We start from the raw sequence: 22402 nt of genomic DNA, 5'->3' as shown, positions 1-22402 counted from the left end.
TAATTAATATTCAGGCTACAGAAGCCAAAATGAGCAGTTTCTAAGAGTAGAGGTAATTAAATTGTGGCACATAGGAAAGAAACAAATTACTCATTTAGTATCTACTCCATTGACAGATGAGTCTTGTGCCTTTAAAATCACAAGTATTCTGTAGGTTATACCGTCTCATAGAACCTGCTGGTGGCCAGGCCTAACTTTCCCACACCCCTTAGGATGACAGCTGCATGGCTCACTGCTTGGGGTCCCAGTGACATCTTTACCAGTTGGACCAACCAATTACTTTAATTTCACAGGAGAAACTGCAGTTCGTTAAACTTTCAGCTTGAAGGTCTCGGACTGAATATCTACCTAAAACAGATCCTAAATTAATATAAATTTAAAAATCCAGGAGTTACTTGGTAAACAATAAATTATAGAGATACAACGTCATTGTAGAAACCACAGAAAATATAAAACATAATTTGAAAGATCCATAATCCCATAAACTCAGAGTAGTTTCATTCCTTAAAGACTAATATATGTACAACTAGACTCTAAATTTTCATACTAGTCATGTAAGAAATAACTGTCAGAACAGGCTGCCAAGACTTTACCTGTCAGGACAGATGGATAATGGTTCTGTTCTTAAAATCTCTAAGTAATTTTTTAAGATAACATTATTAATATCTAGACTCTAAATAGTATTTTTACACAAAAAATGTGTAAACAAATTGCTGTAGGGAATAAAAGAACCCTATAAATGTTAAATGTGATATACTTAACTCCAAACTCCTTCTGATCTTTTTTTTTCCAAGAGGATATCAAATTGTTTATTGATTATGCATTATAATGGATGCTACAAAAGCTTCACTTCCCATCTATAATTTGAATCTAGTACCATTATTCAGTTCAGATATATTGCATAGGCTGTGCCAACAATCATTTTTATAACCAAATGAAATTCAGTAAATTTGATTGGGTGACCTTATTTACTAATGAACTCCAGGTCACCACTTCTGATCTTTAGCAAATACACTCTGCTATTCTCACACAGTAGTAACTAGTATCTGCCTACTATTTTGTATTCTGCTTTACTCACTGACCATCATCTTATATATACATGTGCCTTAATTTACTTTCTCAAGCTGCCATTCCTGGCCCTTCTCAAACACACACACACACAGTTTTTAAGTGCACACTGCCATCAGCATTTTCTTCTGGTCATGTCACTGACACGCTTAGGATCTTCTCTTGTTTCTCCATTGTCTTTAGAGTAAAAACCACCTCGTGACACATAAATCCCTTCCACGCAGGCCTCTCAATTTTATCCCCTCCTCCAGTGCCTACTTTGATAGGTACGGCAAGGGCGCCCTCAGAATGGCTGCACCAGTTGACTGATGCTTCCCCCACAGAGCCTGAGCACCCCTGGACCCCACAGCCCCTGCCCACACTAGGCGCTAGCAGCCTGCTGATTCTGCTTGTCTCACTGGTGTAGAGTGATTATGGATGAGTTTTAGCATCTCTTCATATGCTTAATGTGTTTAGTTTCGTCCTCTGGTAATAGATAATCACTGTGTTTGCCTATTTTCTATTGGATTGCTTGTCATTTTCTTACTGCTTTGCATTGTTTATGTCAGTTTTTGATACTGCAAAAACTCTAGTTCCTGTCATTTGTGTTGATTTTATCCATGGTGTCCTTCATTGAAGAGAAATTCTCAATTTTGATGTAAATTACCCCCTCCCCTTTTTTCTTTTTGCCTAATGATTGAGCTTTGTGAGTTTTAATACTCATTCTTTAAAACTGTTCTACTGTACACCCCTCCCTCCCTGTACTCCCCACCCTGGAAATTAGTCATCACCTCCTATCTGATCCTAAAAGATTTTTTCATACTCCTTTTATTTTATACCCTTTCAATAATTTCTTAAAATGCCTGCCTTGTTTTCCGACGTATGCCTTCCTCTAGGGTAAGGACTGGGTATATTCGTCCTGGAGTCCACAGCAGTCTGGCTCATGGTAGATCCGTGTTGGTGGAATGAATTGAATGACGAATTTCAGTGGCCATCTCATTGTCTATGTTGAATTCTAATAAGTCATCTCCTGTTACCCCTACGGAGCCTTTGTGGAAAACCCCCCATTTCCAAGGTCTCTTTGCTCATAGTCACTTGGACCATCAGTGCACAGTTGGCTCAAGCTGAGTGAATGAGACTCTCTCTCCTGAGAATTTAGAACTTGGACATAGACAGACTGGGTCATTAGCATCAGATGTGGGCCCTGAGAAGTCAAGTAGCACCAGGCAGCCATTCGTTGACATGTGTGCTGAAGATCGAGAAGAGAGGGGTTGTGTGCAGATAGAAGAGAGCTGTCCTGCAGGGAGAAGCAGCGCTAAGAGCCCATGAGGGGAGTGGGGAAGGAGACTTGAGCCTTCCTTGGTTCTTGACAGATTTCTAGTTCCTGATTCTGACCCTTCATGAAACCTTGATTTTCATAAGACAGCTCTGTATTCCTTCACCAAGAGAAGGTTTGAATGGGTTCCTTTTTCTTATGAGTCAAATACCAATTCATATATTTCCTTCAGTGGTAAGAAAATACTTGCAATGTTTACATTTTCCACTAGAGATAACATTAATGTATTCAATAAATACTTATTATAACTAAGGCGTCTTTCAGCTCTTATAAAAGCCACCCAAAAGTGGACTCACTTTTAATTTGTCATCCACTGTGCTCTTTTTAACTGTCACGCTTTTTATTCTTTATGTGGGCACTGCTATGCTTACCACCACTGAAATCACTGGGCCTTATTGCAATTTGATCACTTTTTTTGAATTAACATTGATTTTGTACATATCGTGTGTGTGAACTTTATTACTATCTGAAATGATATTAGTTCTACTTTATATTTACAGCTGTTGGCATCCAAAATTTTCCACATGCAAATGGAAATTTTAGGTAGCAATTTAGTGCATTGGTGGAAGGACCCAATAAGAAGGTAGGAATCAGAAGCACCCATTTATTTGTATATTAGTTATATTTTATGTGCTTTAAAAATATAATAAAACTTCAGTCAATTTGTCCTTTCTGATTTCACCTTCATGGCAGTCATACAGTAATTGAGTTGTATTAAAAATTTTTTGTATTTAAATTTTTTTATTCTAAAATAAAACACAGATACTGAAAACTACACAAAACATATACATAGCTTAATGAGTAATTATAAGACAGACATCCTTGTAATTACTATCCAGGTCAAGAAATAGAACTTTACCACTCACCCAGGAAGTCACTCCATGTACATCCAAATCATCACTCTTTGAGGTTAACTTCTAATTATATAATGGCAAAAGGATTAGGTAGGCAATAGTGCAGACAATCTTGCAAAGAGAATGTCTCCATATTCAGAATAACTTTTAGCACTTAACTTAAAAACCCTACTTGCAATAAAATTTTATTATAATATTGGATTATCACTAGTCTACATAGAATGTGGAAATACATACATATGTAGTTTAATATATTCTCCATACTACAACACTGCAAGGTGTTAACAGATGAGAAAATCAAAGGTAAAATTTTGCTCAAGGGATAAAGTTAGAATCAAAATAGAGCAGAACTGCCAAACACCTCTTTCCAGTATATCTCGCTATGGTAATTCTTAGTGATTACTATTTGCTCATTAGAGCAGGTTTATCATAATTTATCTGTATAGTTCTATTACTATAGGTTATTGAAAGTAAGAAATTTCACTTAAACAATTATTAATACCAATATTTCACTTCTAATAATGGGCTTTTTGCTGATTTGTGCTAGTAATATTTCACCTTATTTTTTGCATAAATTATATAGACATCTCAAAGTGGGTATAGCAACAATAATAACTTTTTGGAAAATATAATCTCTCAGACGCCATGCCAAGCAGTTAACATTGGCTATTTATTTATCTATTTAATTATTTTGTATGCTGTATGGTGGGGGTCACATGTCATTACTGTTCCATGTGAGTATCCCGTTATTGCAGCACCATTTGTTGAATTTTTGTTTGCTTGTTTGTTTGTTTTCTGGGAAGTGCATGGACCAGGAATCAAACCTGGGTGTCCTAGCATGTAATAGCATGGCATGGCTATTTAATTTAATATGGAAAATAGCTCTCTGAGGTGGAAGTTTTATTATCTCCATTTTACACATGAGGACTTAAGGCTCCCAAAGTCAACTTTCCCCAGGGAAAAGAGCACTTCTAGTAAGAAAAAAAGAGCTAGGATTTAAACCCAGGTCTCTGCCACAGCTGTTACCCCCTCCATCGTGCCAATATATTCCTGCAGAACATACCTACTCATCTCAGTGCTCACTGTGTAACGCTCAAGTCATGGAACTGAGAGTACAGTCGAAAGAAATAGTAGATAAAACAAATCAGCAAACCTCAAGTTCTCTGTGTGCTCCTAAAGCTGTGTCTCTTGTCTTTCTTTCCCTGATCTATGCCGTAATGTGTAAGGATGATGCTTTGGAGGAAAAGATAGACTTCGTGCAACCATCAGTTGAAAGTCCTAGTGCCTTGAATATAGCTAAGTCAAATTCTTCTGTCTGCAGTTTACATGACTTATGGAAAGGACCCAAAGGAGAACAGGTACTGAAACCTTCCTGTCATACTTAATTATTGAGGCTATTCAAAAAAATATATCAGAGAATGTTATGGCAAAGTACCAATGAAAGAATAACAACTTCAATATGAACTGAAATTATTGTGAATTTTGTTTGTGCCGCAATTGATGGAACTTGCCTATTACTGTAAAAGGGTTTGTCTTCTTTTGTTTTCAAAGTCATAACTTAAATGACAACTAAATATGTTAAGTGGCTTTTGTGAAGTCAATACAAACTTTGCATGCCTAAACTTGTCTGGTACAAAGTGTACAAAACAGACATGTGATTTATAAACTATGGGGTAATCAGATGAATACAAAGGAAAAAAGAATCCTTTATATTAGAGTGTTTGGAAGTGATGCTTTTAAAATTTTATAAGGAGAAATTATTTGCTGCCATTCACTGGCCTTTTCTTTTATTTCAAAGGGATTTGAATAAGATTGCATTGTTACCTGAAAAATTAGATATTACATTATTCCCTAGTAATAATATCTGTATTATTTCCTACTGGAAACATGCTTGAACCTCCAAACAATTCTGTTTCTATTATGAGAATCATATTAGCATAGAGTGGAAAGGATCTCAAGAGATAACTTAATTCTGGTTTTTAACCCTGGGCATCTCCCTTAATTTCTCTGTGTTCCTTTTGCCATCTCAAAAAAAAAAAAATAGGGATATTACCTAAAGGATGATACAGAAGACTGAAATGTAGTCAAAGTGAGTGATACCGTATTCACCTATGACAATTTTGTCCAGATGCTTTGATTCATGTACTTTAAACATTTTCATTAGCTAGCTGCTTTTCCTGGGACTACAGAGAAAACTAAAGAATACCTATTTTAGTGGCCTGGAGGGATTTGAGACTCCATACAATCTAATTTTGCTCTTTCAAACTCTCAAGTTTATAAATTGATAATATATTAAAAGAGTGTAGAACAACAACATCACCATGGATTGTTACATTGTCTGTTAAGGGCTCAAATGGTGATCTCATTTAGTATCCGAACATCTTTGGGGTGAAGGCAGTCTTATTTCCATTTAATGGATGAACAAACTGAGGCCTAATGATATGCTGAAATTCAAACAGTATGGTAAGACCCAAAAAGGCTGAAACTCAGGATTACAATTCTATGTTTTATTTATTTACTTATCTATAAATGACTCTTGCCTAGTCATTTTCTATGTATTTTGGTGCTTTCAAAATTGTCCTACCATATACAGATATTTAGAGTACCCTTTGATTATATTAATGTGACTTAATATAAACTAAACTGAATTCAAAATTTTTTTTGACTTCTTAGGAAAAGAATGAACTAAATCCTTCTGAATGGCCAATAATGACAGATTACAAAGTTCAAAAGGAAAGAGATTCTTTGGGGCACAAAGTGACTTTCCTTGATTCAGAATTGCTTCTAGCTAAATTTACTCTCAAACAGCTTGAAAAAGCAAACGTCAAGCTTCAGTCAAAGCTGTTAGTTAGCACAACAGTAAGTGTCTATATTAGTGAGTATTAATACACTGAGCACAAATTTCTCCAGAGCTATAATTAAGGACTAGAGTTTCTAAAAATTTATAATCCTTTTGCAGCATACTAGATTTTCCAGTATCCTTTTTTCTTTTTCAAAAAAAGGGTTATATTTTAGAAGTATTAAGTTAGCATAATTAAGAATTATTATTAATTCTATTTCACCTTTGTAATGGGCTACAAGCCATTAAATAAGGCATCTAAGAAAGAGCCCAAACCATTCACAACCTTGAGTAAAGTTACAGTGCAACTAAATAAGCAAATGTTGAGTAATTAAGTTTCCAACTATTCTTATTCATTTACAATTTATAGATAAATGAAAATCTGTCCTTGCGACTGGCATTCTTTAGATCAAATCTCTAAGTCTTTGAGAAAAAACATCGAAGTTCTTGAAGATGAGAAGAGAAAGCTAACTCTGATGATTAAAAGTCTTAAGGAAGAATGAGAACAACTCCTTTCCCCAAAACATTGGCTGATAAAAGCCTTGACAACCCAAAAAGGGTGCATAAATTTCATCTGCAATTAATGGGACTGGTTTCCCTTCCTGTGTCTGGACTGTTGACATATTTCCTCAGTTGCATTTGGTTTCCGATAAACTATATTTTATTGATATGTTCTACCGATATACAAGAAGTAGTGGCATGCTAGACTTTGCTAAGGGTTATACATTGTGGAAGATGACAACAAGTTCAAACTGTGGTGTTGTAGCATTTGGACTAATGTGATAATTTGCTATATCTGAATATAACAATGGAGAAATTAACTTGTAAAAGCATTCACCTGCACTATTATCTTCCTGCGTCACAGAGAGGAGACAATATAGTAGAGTTGACCTGTGCCCTGTTTTAAACTGATACAAAACTGCAGAATCATTTTTTGGGGGAGGGAATTCCAGTGCATTTAATACTTTTGATGGAGAGGAGTTCACATTCCAATAGCTAACCTTTAAAGGAAAATGATGAAGAAGGCCAGAATTGGAAGTGGTAGCCAAATGAATAGGTATAGTTTAGTTAATTGCTTACATGATAGAATTTCAAAGGTCATAAAGCCTTCTATATCCCCTAAAAATTGCCACTGCTCTTTAATTTCTGAAAATTTTCTATTTTAGCAACAGAAGGCTCTTTGTTAACATACATACCAATCATCCTGTGAGGAGGAACACTTTATATGTTATCAGTTATTTATGTTTTTGTGCAACTGAAGTGAGTTTTAGGTTCTTTCTTAGAAGTTGATTTTGATAGAGAACAGGAGGATATTGGATACTGTGGAATTAAGGACAGAAGGAAGCCTAAGTTTGCCCAAGACATATGCCTGTTTACCAATATTGCCCATGACTGGGGCAGCACCAAAAATAGAATCTAGTGTATTAAAAAATTGATTTACTAATATTTGTTCCATAACTTTCTATTTTTGACTTCACACTCATAGAAGTGTTTTAACATTGGAAAAGAAATTTCAGTTTCATTTAGCCCTCATCTACTTTATTAGTGTTTCTCCCCATCTGTTCATACATATGCCTTTATTTTCCTTAGATCTGAGTTTCCATCTGGTATACCCTCTTTCTAGCAAAGAACTTCCTTTAGTATTTCTTGTACATCAGATCTGCTACTGACAAATCCTTTCAATTATAATTTACTTGAAATTATTTCATTTATCTAAACCTATTTATAATAGCTGCTTTAATGCTAAATCAGTATGTGGGTCATCTTTGTGTCAGTTTATATTGACTGCTTTTCCTCTTGACTTTGGATCACATTGTCCAATAGTTTTTGTGTTTTGTTTTGTTTTGTTTTTTTTGCATGGGCAGGCACCAGGAATCGAACCTTGGTCTTTGGCATAGCAGGTGAGAACTCTGTCTACTGAGCTATCATGGCCCGCCCTGTCCAATAGTTTTTAATTGTATATTGGATATCGTGGTGATAGAGATTGTAGATTCTGCTCTTTCTCTGAAAAGTGTTTTTTGTTCTAGTGGGCAGTTAATTTGATGGAACACAAGGATAGGAAAAAGAAGATGACCTGCTGCTGAGTTCCCATATGTGCTACAAGTGTTTATAGGGTTTACTACTGTAATTCTCAGCTTATTTCCTCATCCCTCCTCTTAAGTCCTCACCTAAAACCTGTCACTCCTATTCAGGCTTGTAGAAAGGATAAATGGGGGCCTAACAAGGACAGGTAGGATATCTTTCTTGCTTTATAGTTTTGTGTAAGTTTTGCTTTTACTTTGATAGTGAGTTAAATGGAAAGAGATTAGGACCAAATTCCATTCCCTATTCTATGGTGCTCACTAATTTAAACACAGGTTGGAGGTAAACCATGTGCCCTTTTTATTTCCATTCAGTTTTCTGGCACCTATTCCCATTCCAATTCTGCTATTAGATTAGACTATCCTATAGAAAAGGATCTCAATTCTGCTATTAGATTAGACTATCCTATAGCACAGAGTATATACTCCTTAACTGTTTGTTGAATGAATGAATAATTTGGTTCTAATTCTCTCTTTAATTACATTTTCTCGGTAAAATTTATTCTTTCAAGCATTTTGCAATATGAAATTATTTTTATTACTGCTATTTCACCTTTTATTTCTGTCAATATTTTCATATATTTCTGAATTTAAGGCAATTTTACCATTAACTTTGTATTTTATTTTCTGATGAATCTTATAAATAACTCAACCTGACACAGTGTGAGGCCAATAGCTAACATCCATGGCCCTTGGAGGCTAACTTCTTATATGGTTGGCATCAGCTAAACCACCAATTATTTAACACACTCAAACTGTGCACTAAGAAGCTGACCAGTGCTGACAACTGAATGGCCTATGCGTTAAAAACAAACAAACAAGGAAAAGGGGAACACAAGCATTAATTACCAGTTTATTACTCATTCCATGTTTCTTCCAAAGAAAACATCTCCACTGAATCCTTGGTGGATGCAGGGGCAGAAGCAGGCCAATCAGCTGCGGTCACTTTGAAGTGTGGCTGCAGGGTTTCTACCCCTCACCCAGCTCAGCTGTTGAAGCAGTGAAGAAACTTCAAAGCCAGACATGCTGTTGTTCCTGCCAGTGGGGTGCATGTGATTCTCATCAGTTAGCTTCAGAGAAAACTGAGGAGGAATGTGCCCTCTCACACTTGCCAAGGTTTGATGCTCACCAAACAATCTACCTGTTTTTAGTTATGACTGTCTCTTCTATTGAATGCAAATAAAACAATTAATTCCATCATGTAAATTACATTTCTTTATGTACATTATTTTTACAAATGACCTAAGAAAATAAGTTTATGTAATTTGTCCAGATTATGCTACATCAGTAAACCAGTGACAAGTAAACCACTCCTCCCACTCCTGATTAAATTCTCTGTTCATAGAAATATCCTAAGAGCAAAGCAAAGCTGGAAAAGATTGTTCCTTTGCCATTCTATCACCCCGTACCCTATAATTATAACTGCTTAATCTTTTAGCCAATTTTTAATTCTATGTATAGGTAATGCATTAAAACTCATGAGTTAGTTAAGAAAGAATTATTCCATTTGGCCAACAATTCACCCTGTAACATATATTTGAATTATATAGTTAAATTTTAAAAAGTAAATGCAGTTCCCCTGAATGATTTAGTAGTTATAAACCTTAATTTTCATTAAAATTTTATATTCTTTATTTCACAATTATAAAGGGAAAAGGAAATAATACTCGCAATGATTACCAACTTTGATTCTTAAAATAAATAGCTTTGATATTCAAAAACTGATGCTTCAAGTTATATCAGCAATTGAACTTCTACACCACCACTTCCAACTAGCCTTTAAATATGAAAAATTATGTAAAAATATTCCATTGTATAGTACAAATGGTGCAAGACAAGGGGATCTTCAGGGAAGTTTAATATAGTTAAAAAGCATAAGTAACCAGATAGTAATAGTAAACAGAGAAAGTAATATGGCTGAAAAGCAGGATTACAACATGAAAATAGAGGTGCCCACTTATTCAATAGTGTGGTCCCAATATGGCCTAAAGACGGCCCAACTAGTGGGAATGAAACTGGGCAAATAAACAAACTCCTAGGAATGGGGGTTGGGGGTAGGGTGGGTAGGGGTGTTTCCAGTCACAGGAAGCTTCTAAAATTAGCAGATGGGTATTCTTTATGAAGTACAAAAGACTTCATGATGCATACTCATATAAATGGATATACAAATATTTTCCATGTAAATATTGAAGAAGCCAGGACAGTTAATTCAATTAAAGAGTATAACAGCAGTAAGAACATAAATTGGTCTACTATTGATATTGATATTAATCATAGGTTAAAATCGAAGAGGAACTTATTCCCATGGCTGGATTTTTATTTTTTTAATCATGCAAGAATGTTCAAATTAAGGTACAGTAAGTGCCAGGATTCTCACTCTGAAAGATGTGTTTTTATTCCTGACTGTGTCCTGAAGAAATCAAAGATGTTCACAAGGTGCAATCATTAATCTCTGGTATAGCATATTGTCCTGGGTATACGCAGGTTGCGTTCAGGCCTTCTGAGCCATTTTTATTTGTGTAACAAATGACTTGAAGATACAGTTAAAAAAAAAACAAAACAAACAAAAACTTTGGGGAAGAGTCACAAGTAAAATGATTTTATGCAGAGTTAAAAAAATGTTCATGATTTTACAGAAAGAACTAGGAGCTTGCTACAGTACTGAATGGCAGTAATTACTTATTACTGCTGTTACTTATATGATTCATTTTCTGAGTTTCATTCCAATGAGAGCTGCACACAGTCAGGTTGATTTTGTGGTTGCTGATAGTCATATTTTCTTGCTATTAAAAAAGAAGATATAAGATGAAGAAAATTGAAAAATAAATTAGCTACATATTATTAAATTACAGTCATGATTCTTAGTAAAGAAGCTAAAGAAACAATTTTAATTCTTTAGGGAAAATTTATTATACTTTATGATTTCTTTCTTTTTCAACATTACCAATACCCATTTAAAAATATTTAATAGATGATTAATTCTTGAGTTATCAGAATTATTCAGAGCTTTAAAATAAAGGGGAAACAATAATTATGCTATTAAAATTAACATTTTATAACTTCCTTCCCTCTAACCTCCCCATTTCCACCTTTAGATAAGTTCCTAATAAATAAGATGCTTTATTATATTCCACATTATAAGGAATTTGATCATATCTTAACTTATAAAACTTCAGAGACTTATTGAACATAAGTATTATCAGTATAAACTAGAAGAGAAGACAGATAAAAATTCTAAATTTTTTGTACTTCTAAAAACGTTTATTGAAGAAAAACTATTAACACCTGAAACTAGAGAAAATATGGAGCAAAAATCTTTGTGATTGCTACTCACTGTTTAGCTTTAAAGCATTTAACCTCTTCTTTAACATTGGTCTAGCTAAGATATACTACTCGTTTAAGCTACTCAGTTAGGATCCAAATTTCGTGGTATCTAAAGCTTATACAACTCTGAGAGTTTTCTTTAAGAAACAAGAATTTTGTTTACTATTTCCTCTTGAATTGCCAGACTTTGTCAACAGGACAAAGTGTCACAAATATTAAAACTAATCCAATATGTTAAGGATGTTAGGATTCATTAAATGAGCCTATTCATATATATATACTCACTCTTTATAAAAATAATGGCCCCCCTAAGAGGTCTACATCCTAATCCCAGGACCCAGGCATGTTACTTTATCTGGCAAAAGGGATTTTGCAGATTATCCTGGATTGCCTGGGTGGGCCCAACCTAATCATATGGGTCCCTAAAATTGAAGAATCTTTCCAGGCTGAGTTTAGAGAGAGAGGGAGACGTGAAAATGGAAGAACGGCTTTAATGATGGAGGAATGGGGCCAAAAGCTAAGTAATATGGGTGCCCCTGAGAAAATGGAAAAGGCAAAGAAATGGATTCTCTCCTAGGGCTTCCAGAAACACACCCCTGCTGACACCTTGATTTCAGCCCCATGAGAACGCTGTCAGACTTCTAACCTATCAAATCATAAAATAATAAAGTTGTGTTGTTTTAAGCCATTACGGTTTTAGCAATCTGTTATAATAAGAATAAAAAACTAATGCACTGTACAAACACAGGAATTCTAATACATGTTATTCTATAGCATACCCATCAAGAAAGAAAAAATAGTATGGTGGGCTTATAATTGTATATGCTATATTATTGAGTATATTATTAGTAGATGATAATTTCTATTTTGAATACGCATTAATGAAAACTGAATTTTTTACTCTTAATTTTTCATACAGACCTTCTGGCTATGCACCTTTTTTGTTTTTAATAATACTTAGAAACATATGCATATACTACAAGATACAAAAGGGTACACAGTGAAAAGTGCATCTGCCTCCCACCCAGTTAGTTCCATGTTACTTTCCTAAAGTTCCCTTTCCCAGAGTAACCAATATTCCCTTTCCCGAGGTAACTACTGTTACCAGTTCTCAGAGAAAAATGTACGAGCAATTTTTTCCAGATTCTACTTGCGTATTGTGTGAAATATATACATATATATATATGTATATGTAAATACAACTTCCTACTTTTCACTTGAAACTCCGCCCCACCCCAACACACAAACAGATAAATGCCAGTAAGATCTTGCAGATAATCCTTTCTTGCTTCTTTTTATGCATATGTGTGTGTATGCCAGACATAAGATTTTACCAATATTGCATTATAGAAACATGTTTTAAGCCTCTTCAAAGAACATCAATCAATTCCATTTCCCTATCCTATATTGTCAATACCCCTTTTCAACATGAAAAAGTTAGAATGGGCGTAGCCCAAATATCTCTAAAGATTGGGAGAAGGATCAGAGGAGAAGGAGTTATAACAGAGAAGTTATGATTTAACAAATGAGTCTGACTACTGGATCATTAATTGATATTTCTTTTTAGTCTCCAGTGTCTTGGAGCAGCTAGAAGGAAAAACCTGAAATTGTGAAACTGTAACCCATACCAAACTTTGAAATCTGTTCTATAACTACTTGTTAAAATGTGCTTTGAAATTTATTGTTTTTTTGTATATCTGCTATATTTCACAATAAAAAACATTAAGAAAAAAATGTTTTCACTGTGGAAAGCTCTCTTTTAAAAAGGTAGTCTTTTTACCTTACATCCTGCACCATCCCCACCAAGGTAATCAATGTTAGTAACCTGATATGAATCTTTCAACATCTACCTCTCTGCTTGCATTTATATCACATGTAGAAAAGATAATTCAATTTTACAGCAGTGGCATCCTAGTATATATACCATTGTATCTTGTTTTTCTCACTTAACATATATGGGAACTACCTCATTCTTTTAAGTGGTGGCATAATAAGCTATGGTTTAGATATCCAGTTCATTCTGGCTTTGTACATTTTAAACTTTATTTCTTCACTACCTACATACTCATAGTGCTGAGCCACAGGAGACATTAATACCAAGCTATGACCTCTGGCCTTGCACCTAAAAGGCATAATGCCATATTCCTGAAAGCCATTCCTATACTGGTTTGGCTTGCAAATAATTTATTTAAAAGAGGAACCACAAACCACATAAAGATATGCTATTTAAAATAAACTAAATATAGCTCCAAATCAACTTCCCCTTAGCCAGATCCCTAAAATGTTCTTGGCTACTCCAATGCGGAAGTGCAAAGGAAGGGGAAACTGAAATAGGAAAAGACAGCATTCTTAACTGATTATGGTTAGAATATCTAATACTTGTAAATTTTACAAAAATATGATCATGTAAATACATTGGTAGGGCCCTTCTCAGAGCCTTGGAAGGGCCTCATACAAACAAACAGTCCTGAAGCATTAACTTCATGATAAATCTGCTTCACTGATACTACTTTGTTAAGCATCTGAACAGGTACTAAATTTCACTATCAACTATTTCTGATAACCTTTTGATAACTGGATACCATTCTAGAAAATCTATTTTAAACATGCTTATGATTATAGTTCAGCACAGAATATACTTACAAATGGAATACATTTCCAGTTGCTGTCTCAGACGAATTTTGCTTATTGTGTCATAAAAGTTGGGCTCTGACAAAGTTTCTGCTGTAGGTGGCACACTGAATATCCTCATAATTTTCCTTTTATTCCTAAAATGGGAAATCAATGGAGAAGAGAGATTTGTTTTAATGTCTATAGGGCAGTGTTTTAGTTTGCTAAAGCTGCTGGAATGCAATATACCAGAAATGGAGCAGCTTTTAAAAGGGGGATTTATTAAGTTACAAGTTTACAGTTCTAAGGCCATAAAAATATCTAAACTAAGGCATCCAGGGAAAAATACCTTTTCTACAAAGAAAGGCCAATGTCTGTCACATGGGAAGGCACATGGTTGGTGCCTGCTGGTTCTTGACCTTATTCCCAGTTCCAGTGCTTCCAGCTTCTGAAGCCAGGAGTTTCCTCTCTAAGCATCTGTGGGCCTCCACTTAGCTCCTCTGGGATACAACTCTGGGTTCTGGCTTGCTTAGTATCTCATGGGAAGGTATATGGTGATGTTTGCTGGCCTCTGCCAGTGTCTAGGCATCTAATCTCTCTACCGGCACTCTAAACATCTCCAAATATCCGTATCAGTTCTGAAAACCTGATATCAGTTCAATGGAGGCAACTCCATTGGATTTCAAAGTCTGACAGTCATTCACCCTTGGGGCTTTAGAAAGCAGCAGACTTCATCCTTTCCAAGTGCCTACGCAGTGGTCTTGTTCTCTCCAAATGGTGGGGAGATGGTTACAACACTGGGGCTCATTGTGGGGACCACCTTTTTCTCAGTTCCACCCTCTCCAAACATCAGAACAGTACTCAGATCTCTGCCATCTCTGGGGCATACACTCAACCCCTCCGAATAATAGGGTTGCAGACAGGTTCCCCCTAATCCCCTATTTACATGCTCTACAATTTCTGAAGTCTGAGGTGGCAAAGCTCTTCCTGAGCAACACAGCAGAAGACCCACCCTCTGCTTCTGGGGCAAACTCACACTTTCCACATATATGGGTGGGTCCACTCTCCTGGCCTGAGATTTCCTGGCTCCAAACCTTAGCTTTCCTGGTTTTGCCTCTGAAGTCATTTTTCCTTCAATATGTCCCTTTTTAGTCCAGACTGCCAGTGGTTTTTTAATACAGATTCCACAATACTCTTGTTGGTTTTCTATGCAGTATACTGGGATCACACCCATCAAAAATAGGATTTTTCAGAAATTCTTTTTGGATATCTCCATCTCCAGTCTTCACTTGTCCTGTAATGGCTGACTGCTTCCATGTTTGGCTAAATCTTCACATGGGGCCCTATTCACTGGGGTCTCACTTTCTGAAAGCCCCAAATTTTCCAGACCACCAATTTCTGCTTTCTTTGTACCCAAGAGTTCAGTTCTCAACTTAGCTCTTTCTTGTTGCATTTTATTATAAGTTGCAAGGAGCAGCCACGCTGCATTTTCCACATTTAGTTTGGAAATTTCTTCAGCTAAGTACTCCAGCTCACCACTTTTAAATTCTAATTTCCATCCAACAGCGGTACTCAATTTGGCCAAATTATCTGCCATTTTAAAACAAGATCTCCTTCCTTCCAGTTTACAATGACACATTTCTCATATCTGTCTAAAGCCTTGTTAGAGGTATCTTTAGAGTCCACATTTCTACCAACAGTTTCTTCAAAGCATTCTAGGCCTTCTCTATTAAGACCCTCTTCCAGAATCTTCCCCTTATTCATTTAAAAAGGTGTTCCAATATGTTTGATACTTGCATATTGCAGCACCCCACTCTTGGTACCAAAATCTGTATTAGTTTGCTATAGCTGCTGGAATGTAATATACCAGAAACGGAACAGCTTTTAAAAGGGGAATTTAATAAGCTACAAGTTTACTGTTCTAAGGCCATAATAATGTCAAAAGTAAGGCATCCAGGGAAAGATATCTTAACTCTAAAGAAAGGCCAATGTCTGTCACATGGGAAGACACGTGGCTGGCATCTGCTGGTCCCTGTCCTTATTCCCAGTTCTGTTGCTTACATCTTCTGATGCCAGGGCTTTTCTCTCTAAGTGTCTGTGGGCCTTCACTGAGCATCTCTGGGATACATCTCTGGGTTCTGGCTTGCTTAGCATCTCAAGGGAAGGCAAATGGTGATGTTTGCTGGGCTCTACCTGTGTCTAGGCATCTCCTCTTTCTGTTGGCACTCCAAGCATCTCCAAACATCTATTAGCTCTGAAGCAACTGTTCTCCAAGCATCTACATCTGAGGTTTCTCCAAAATGTTTTCCCTTTTAAAGGACTCCAGTAAACTAATCAAAACCCACCCTGAATGGGTAGAGTCACATCTCCATCTAATCAAAAGGCCACACCCACAATTGGGCATGTCACATCTCCCTGGAAACAATTCGATCAGTTTCCCACCCTAAACGATAGATCTGGCCCCAAAAGATTGGATCAGGATTAAAACATGGCTTTTCTTGGGTATATAATAGTTTCAAACTGGCAGAGATGACATTCTCATGATCCCAGTAATCAAAAGCTGCACTAAAATGACAACAAACCTACTTCTTATTTTTGCCATTGTGAGTTGCTTCCTTAGCTCAAGCATTCCTTCTTTCACTAAAAATTCGGAGGGTGAGCTGAACACATACACTCAACACAACAAGGTGTACCTCTATTGTCCTTCCCCTTCCCAGGAAAAGGCAAATCTTGCATGGAAAAATGCACAAACAAGAAAACATCTTATTTTCTCCTCCCTCTCATGTCACCCAAATAAAGATAAATTCTGGTTTAGTGAATAGAGTATGAACAGATCTTAATTTTGGAAAATAATGCATGAGCATATTTAACACAAGAGCTTGACCTTAATGGAAATATCTTTTTAAATTAAAGAACAGTGTGCCTCTGCTTTTAAAATAGTGGAGTGGGAAGGAGGAAATGGCTATTTTTAGAGGAAAGGTGCTACTTGCAAGTGGATCAGTAATGATATGGAGCCTTCTCTTGCTCTCCCCCACCCTCACCCTGGAGTCCAGGCGGCCAACGGCACAGCCGCTTCAGGAGAGTCATTTGGCCGGAAGGGGAAGCAGGCTTTTGTGAGAGCAAGTGAGGACTCTGAACTATTGCCAAGCCAAATATAGATTGCTTTTGGATTTCCAAAATTTTGAACTATTTAATGCCTTTTTTTGCCTTAGTAGAAGAAGAAGAATATGGCTGTAAGTAGAAGTAACTCAGTCCAACCAATATGGCTTTTCCTCTTCAAAGCCCCCTTTCTTGTGTGTGTGTTTACAGTACTTAGGAGAAAGGAGCCTGGGAGTGTGGAAGACAGAAGCTACATTGAGCTACAATATCTGTAATTAAGGCGGTCAATTATTCACTGGTTCAGGAAATACTTTTGAGTATGTACAACCTTTGTATACCAGTGACACAAACATAAAAGACAAGATCTCAAGTGATGAAAGTTTTTATGGTATGGCAGACAAGTAAACAGATTTAAATAAAACAAGTAAAAATAATTCAATATTGTTAGTAAGTGCTATGATATGGTTATGTGCAAGAAACAGATGGACAAGCTTTAAACATGAGAACAGAGACTTGCTAAAGACACAGGAATGGTATTTCTGCATTTTGGGGAGTTGGGCCCCCAAAATGTGTTCATCCAAGGGTGAGGGTGAACCCAGGTTGGATGACAAAATTGAGTTATATTAGCAATGACAGAATTGGGAGTTAAGAATGTTGAGTGCTTAGAGAGCTGCACCTAAACGTTCTCTTAAAGCACAGGGTTTTAAAAGCCAAACTGTGCTTACTAATGCTCTAGGGGAGAATAAAGTAGATAGTGCTTTCCTAAAGGGAACAAAAATACTAATTAAATATTTTTAAGCATTTCAATTCAGGTTTTAAAAACCCACAAAACTTTTGAATGTCCAGTTTCTTATTTACTCTGAGGTACCCCAAAATTTACCTCTTGGCATACATGAAGAGAGCAAAGCTAACAAGGATCACTATCAAGTAAACATTCGTGGCTTCATTCCAGGCTTCGTGAACGGTATAATCAATGGAAGCATCATCGCCCATCACTCCGTAACTTCCAGCCATGGGGCTATAAGGGAGAAGAGAAATGATTTAATGACTCCTGATACAACTGTCTAGAGAAGGGGTGACAAGCTATGGTCTGCTGGCCAAATTGTTTTTATATGGTCCACATGCCAGGAAGGTTTACTTTTTTAAATGGGTACATTTTAAATGATTATATAAATACTCACATATAAATATCCACATAATATTCTCAGTTTTACGACTTCCAAGCCTAAAATATTCACAATTTGGCCCTTTAAGAAAGTTTGCCGACCTTTAGTCTAGATCATTAAGGCATGTAACCCATTTCCCCTTATTTTTTTATTTTAAAACATTACAGTTTCCATATAAGGGTTAAAACTAGGGATTAAAAAATAATGGTACTAAAAGGATATAGGTTGCAATATCATTGCATAATTTCTAAATTGTAACTATCACCAAGATGAAAGCAACAGAATACTTTAAAACACAGACCCAGACAAATGGCTATGATGCTAAGGGAACAGTGCTGTGCTCGTGACTGTAGCCCAGAAAAGATGTGATAGCCATAGCAGTGCTCCTCCACACGCCTCCCCAAGCCTCCCCACAAGACTGGAAAACATTTGGAGCTTTATCTAGCTTTTGCCTGCTGGCTAAATTTGGTTGATAGAAGCTATGGGGTAAAATAGCTACTTTTTTTGCTATTTACACAGCTGTGACTTCTATTCAAGGAAATGCACTCTTTGGACATTCCCATAAAAAGTAAGGGTGGTAATAGCAAATGTACCAAATAATAAGTTAAAGAAAAATGATTTCTTATTTGTGTATGAGGAGTTAACTGAATTTTCCTTAAAGAGAAAGTTCCTTTCTAGAGTGGACACAAGATAAGTCTAAGTATAAAGATCTTATACATGAAACTAGTGCACAAATGTTGTTACAGACATGCTATTAAAAGGAGAAAAACAGAACAAATGATAGGGCATAACTGTACTAAAGTTTCTAAGAACAAGATCGTAATTTTCTAATACCAAGAAAAAGAATATCTGGAACGTCCAAGAAGTTGTTTTGCAATTTTTTCTAGACTGCCTATGACAATGAATTACAGAAATTCTTCCACAAAAATATCTCCCAAGTTTATTCTATAAGCCTCCAAAAAAGGTTCATGAGTGTAGATTTGGCTCAATAAGTTAATTATATATTAAAAGCAGAGTCTGTTTTCTTTTGTCTGGCTTCCTTTGTATGTAATAAATGATATTTCCCCAGAGATCTACTCATAAGCCAGGTGACATGTTTTCCCGTTTTTGACATCTGAAGTCTTTGTGAGATGTTTGGGAAACATAGTGTACTCATTTAAAATAAAGTGAATATCATGAATGGCAGTTTAACTTAACTCCCTACGTTGGAGGTCAAGGTAATTTCTTTAAAACATCTATTGGTATCTGATGAATATAAAGATTTGTCCAGTGATGGTTAACCTGGATGATTAAGAAAATTAGAACATACTTAAATTATAAAATTTTATAGATGGAAGATCTAAACATTATTTAAACATTAGACCATACCTAATTCCTAGATATTAAAGACCGGCTATGGATATTTTATTTTTTAAGAGTGGAGGCACGAGGGGATGAGGCATATTTAGTTTAAATTCTTACTCCTTAAAACTGAAGTCCAAGTTTCTCTGAATGTAACATGATTTATAGTAAGTCAGCAGCCTACTTTAGAAATGGAAACTTTTGGAAGACCAGGGACTATAATTATCTTTATGTATTATGGGATCCAGAACCAAAGTCAGTGCCAAAGGGTAAAATCACAACAATGGTCATGTTTGGCAAAGAGATGGCTTTAGATGTCCGATATGAGACACTGCAGAAGGCCCTGGATAATTACGCAGCAAGGGTGGTAGCTTTCAGGATTGGGAGTTATTAATAAATTGAGGAAGAGACAAGAATGATACAACAATGGCCACCTAACTAGACCATTTCACAAGCACCATTTATCTGACAAATGATGAAAGTGTTTCCTGCCTGTCTCCTATTGCCTGAAGGGTAAGGCAGGTTAAGTTTTTGCTACAGTGTTTCACAAAATTCTCTTCATGGGCCAATCAGTAACTGTATGTTTCTATCCAGAACTTGTCTTTCTCCTGCTACAAAATGCCACTCTTTAATTATATTCACAGAAGGATTTCTAATTACTGCTGACCCAAAAGGTAAAATTTTAATGAGTTATATAACATACATTATACAACATGATTGGTATGCAATGACACTACTGTTCCAGTTTCAGGGACATACACTTGTGTTATTTTAGTGGTGCAGTTAAAAAAGACTTGCACTGAGGGTAGTCAGTCCTGCCCAGTTCTCCAACATGACTAAGAGCATGATTTATAAGACTGCCAGGAATAAAGACCGGCTTATCCCAGAGTCACAGTTCACACTTGTGGCTGACATGTGGCCTGAACTATGACTGTCCCCTTCCAGCACACCATAGTCTAACCAAGTGTACACACACACCTGCATACCACAGCCTTCCCCCTCCACTACAGCAAAATGCCCAAAAGCATTACTGTGGTGCATTCCTGTCAAGTTAATGTTTCAGCAAGTTCATTGATATAGCTAGTCATGTGCTTGGAACATCATTCAGGATCCATCTGAGAAAACTGACCTTTTTCACATATTTCTTCCAATAAAATCATACTCGAATTACAACTCATTCACTAAGGAGATATTAGGATGAATAGAAAGTAAGTCCCAAGTAAACATGGGCATAGAGATAAAGTTGCCAAGATCTGGCAACTAGAGCTTGGGTTTACTTTAGTTTTTTTTTTTACCTGCACGGGTAGGTACCGGGAATCCAACCCGGTTCTCTGGCATGGCAGCTGAGAACTCTGCCTGCTGAGCCACGGTGGCTCACACTAGGTCAGCTTTTAAGCTGGTTTTAGGTTAACTTTTAAGTTGGTAACGAGGAGATTTTTCTAGGGATCAAGTGACAGCATCATAAATTTTAAAGTTAGTGTCCTGGTTTGGGGTTCCTGATACAACCACAACAACTGTGGCTCTACCTCGGAGTATCGTGCCATGCATGCGATCACTTCTGCCTCTCACTTAGAGCTTATTGCTATCTTCTGATACAACTTCAGATTCGAATCATTTATACACTTCCTAGAGTTCCCTTCAACAAAAACCACTGCATAAATAAATACGTGTGGCCCTCTGAAACGCTCAAGGTTTGGGTTCCTGAAGCAGAAGGGTACACGCTGACAGGAGAGAGGCAATTCGCATTTGAGAGCTTACGTGCCGGACAGTCCTTACAGTCACTTAATTTTCAAAACAATCCTGCCGGTGGACATTAAAACTCCATTTTATGTAAGAAACTGGGGTGGTGGTTATGTAACTTGCCCGAAGTCACACACAGGCTAGAAAGTGGAGAAGCGGGGTTGTCCCGCAGTCCGACTCCCAAACTTGATCTCTTTCCACTACTAAAGCGCCACTTTCCGGACGTGACCCTTGTATCTTGTTGAGACCTGCTCCTCCCAAAAAGAAATCAAGTCAAGCGAATGTAAAAAAAAAAAAAAGAAAAGAAAAAAAAAAGAAAATCTCCCAATCTACCCGCAGGAGCCTCCAGGGCCGCGTGGAGATCTCCGACGTTTCCGCTTGCTCGCCGGCTGAGCGTGATTCAATCTTAAAACACTCCCGCCGACACCCACCCATCCCCGGGGCGTCTCGCCCTTGTTTGCACTGCGGACGTCGTTGCTTCAACTTCTCCTCAGCGTTTCGACAACTCCGAGCCTCACTATTTCCAAGGCCGGAGAGAGGCTCCGAGGAGGGCGCCTCAAAGCCCGCGGAGGAGCGACCCTCTCTCCCCACCCGCGGGCCCGGGGCGGGGCCGGGCGGCGCGCGGCCGGAGGGCGGGACCCGGGCGTGACGCGGCCCGGCGGGGGCCGGCGGCTGCACTCACGCTGCTCGTTCCGGAGGCGGCACGAGGCCAACGCTGCCCGGTTCGGGCACTGTCTTCCCCGCGCGTCGGAGCCGAGAGCGCGGGAACCGGTTACCGAGCGGACCCGGACGACCTCTGCCTTCGTCATTTCCTGCCGGCCCGTCGGTTTCCGGATGAAACGAGGAGCCAGGTCTTTTTTTTTTTTTTTTTTTTCCTTTTTTTTTTTTCTTCCCCCCCTTTCAGTTTTTGAACCGGAGAGACGAAGCAACGGCCCCGCTGCGGCCCCGGGGCGCGTGAGTGGAGC

At 37.3% G+C, this 22402-nt stretch overlaps 2 protein-coding genes across 8 annotated transcripts in view; one reads left to right on the top strand and one right to left on the bottom strand.

The window, feature by feature from the left end:
• Nucleotides 1-2273: 2273 nt before the first annotated feature.
• SMIM19 (small integral membrane protein 19) lies at nt 2274-22369 on the bottom strand. The gene is made up of 4 exons (XM_077152625.1): nt 22120-22369; nt 18071-18208; nt 14125-14249; nt 2274-10940 (listed from the first exon to the last, which is right to left on the bottom strand). The coding sequence occupies exons 2-4, from the start codon at nt 18202-18204 to the stop codon at nt 10876-10878; spliced, it is 324 nt and encodes a 107-aa protein (XP_077008740.1). The 5' UTR covers nt 18205-18208; nt 22120-22369; the 3' UTR covers nt 2274-10875.
• SLC20A2 (solute carrier family 20 member 2) overlaps nt 22107-22402 on the top strand; it is a 117996-nt gene continuing 117700 nt past the window's right edge. For 3 of the 7 annotated variants that reach the window (XM_077152608.1, XM_077152614.1, XM_077152613.1), the window contains exon 1: nt 22107-22288. The gene's annotated coding sequence lies outside the window, so the exon portion shown is untranslated. The other 4 variants (XM_077152618.1, XM_077152615.1, XM_077152609.1 and 1 more) reach the window with 2 other exon arrangements.

Source organism: Tamandua tetradactyla, chromosome 3 (genome assembly GCF_023851605.1).
Source record: "Tamandua tetradactyla isolate mTamTet1 chromosome 3, mTamTet1.pri, whole genome shotgun sequence".
Lineage (NCBI taxonomy): Eukaryota > Metazoa > Chordata > Mammalia > Pilosa > Myrmecophagidae > Tamandua > Tamandua tetradactyla.
This window is presented reverse-complemented; position numbering and strand designations above follow the sequence as displayed.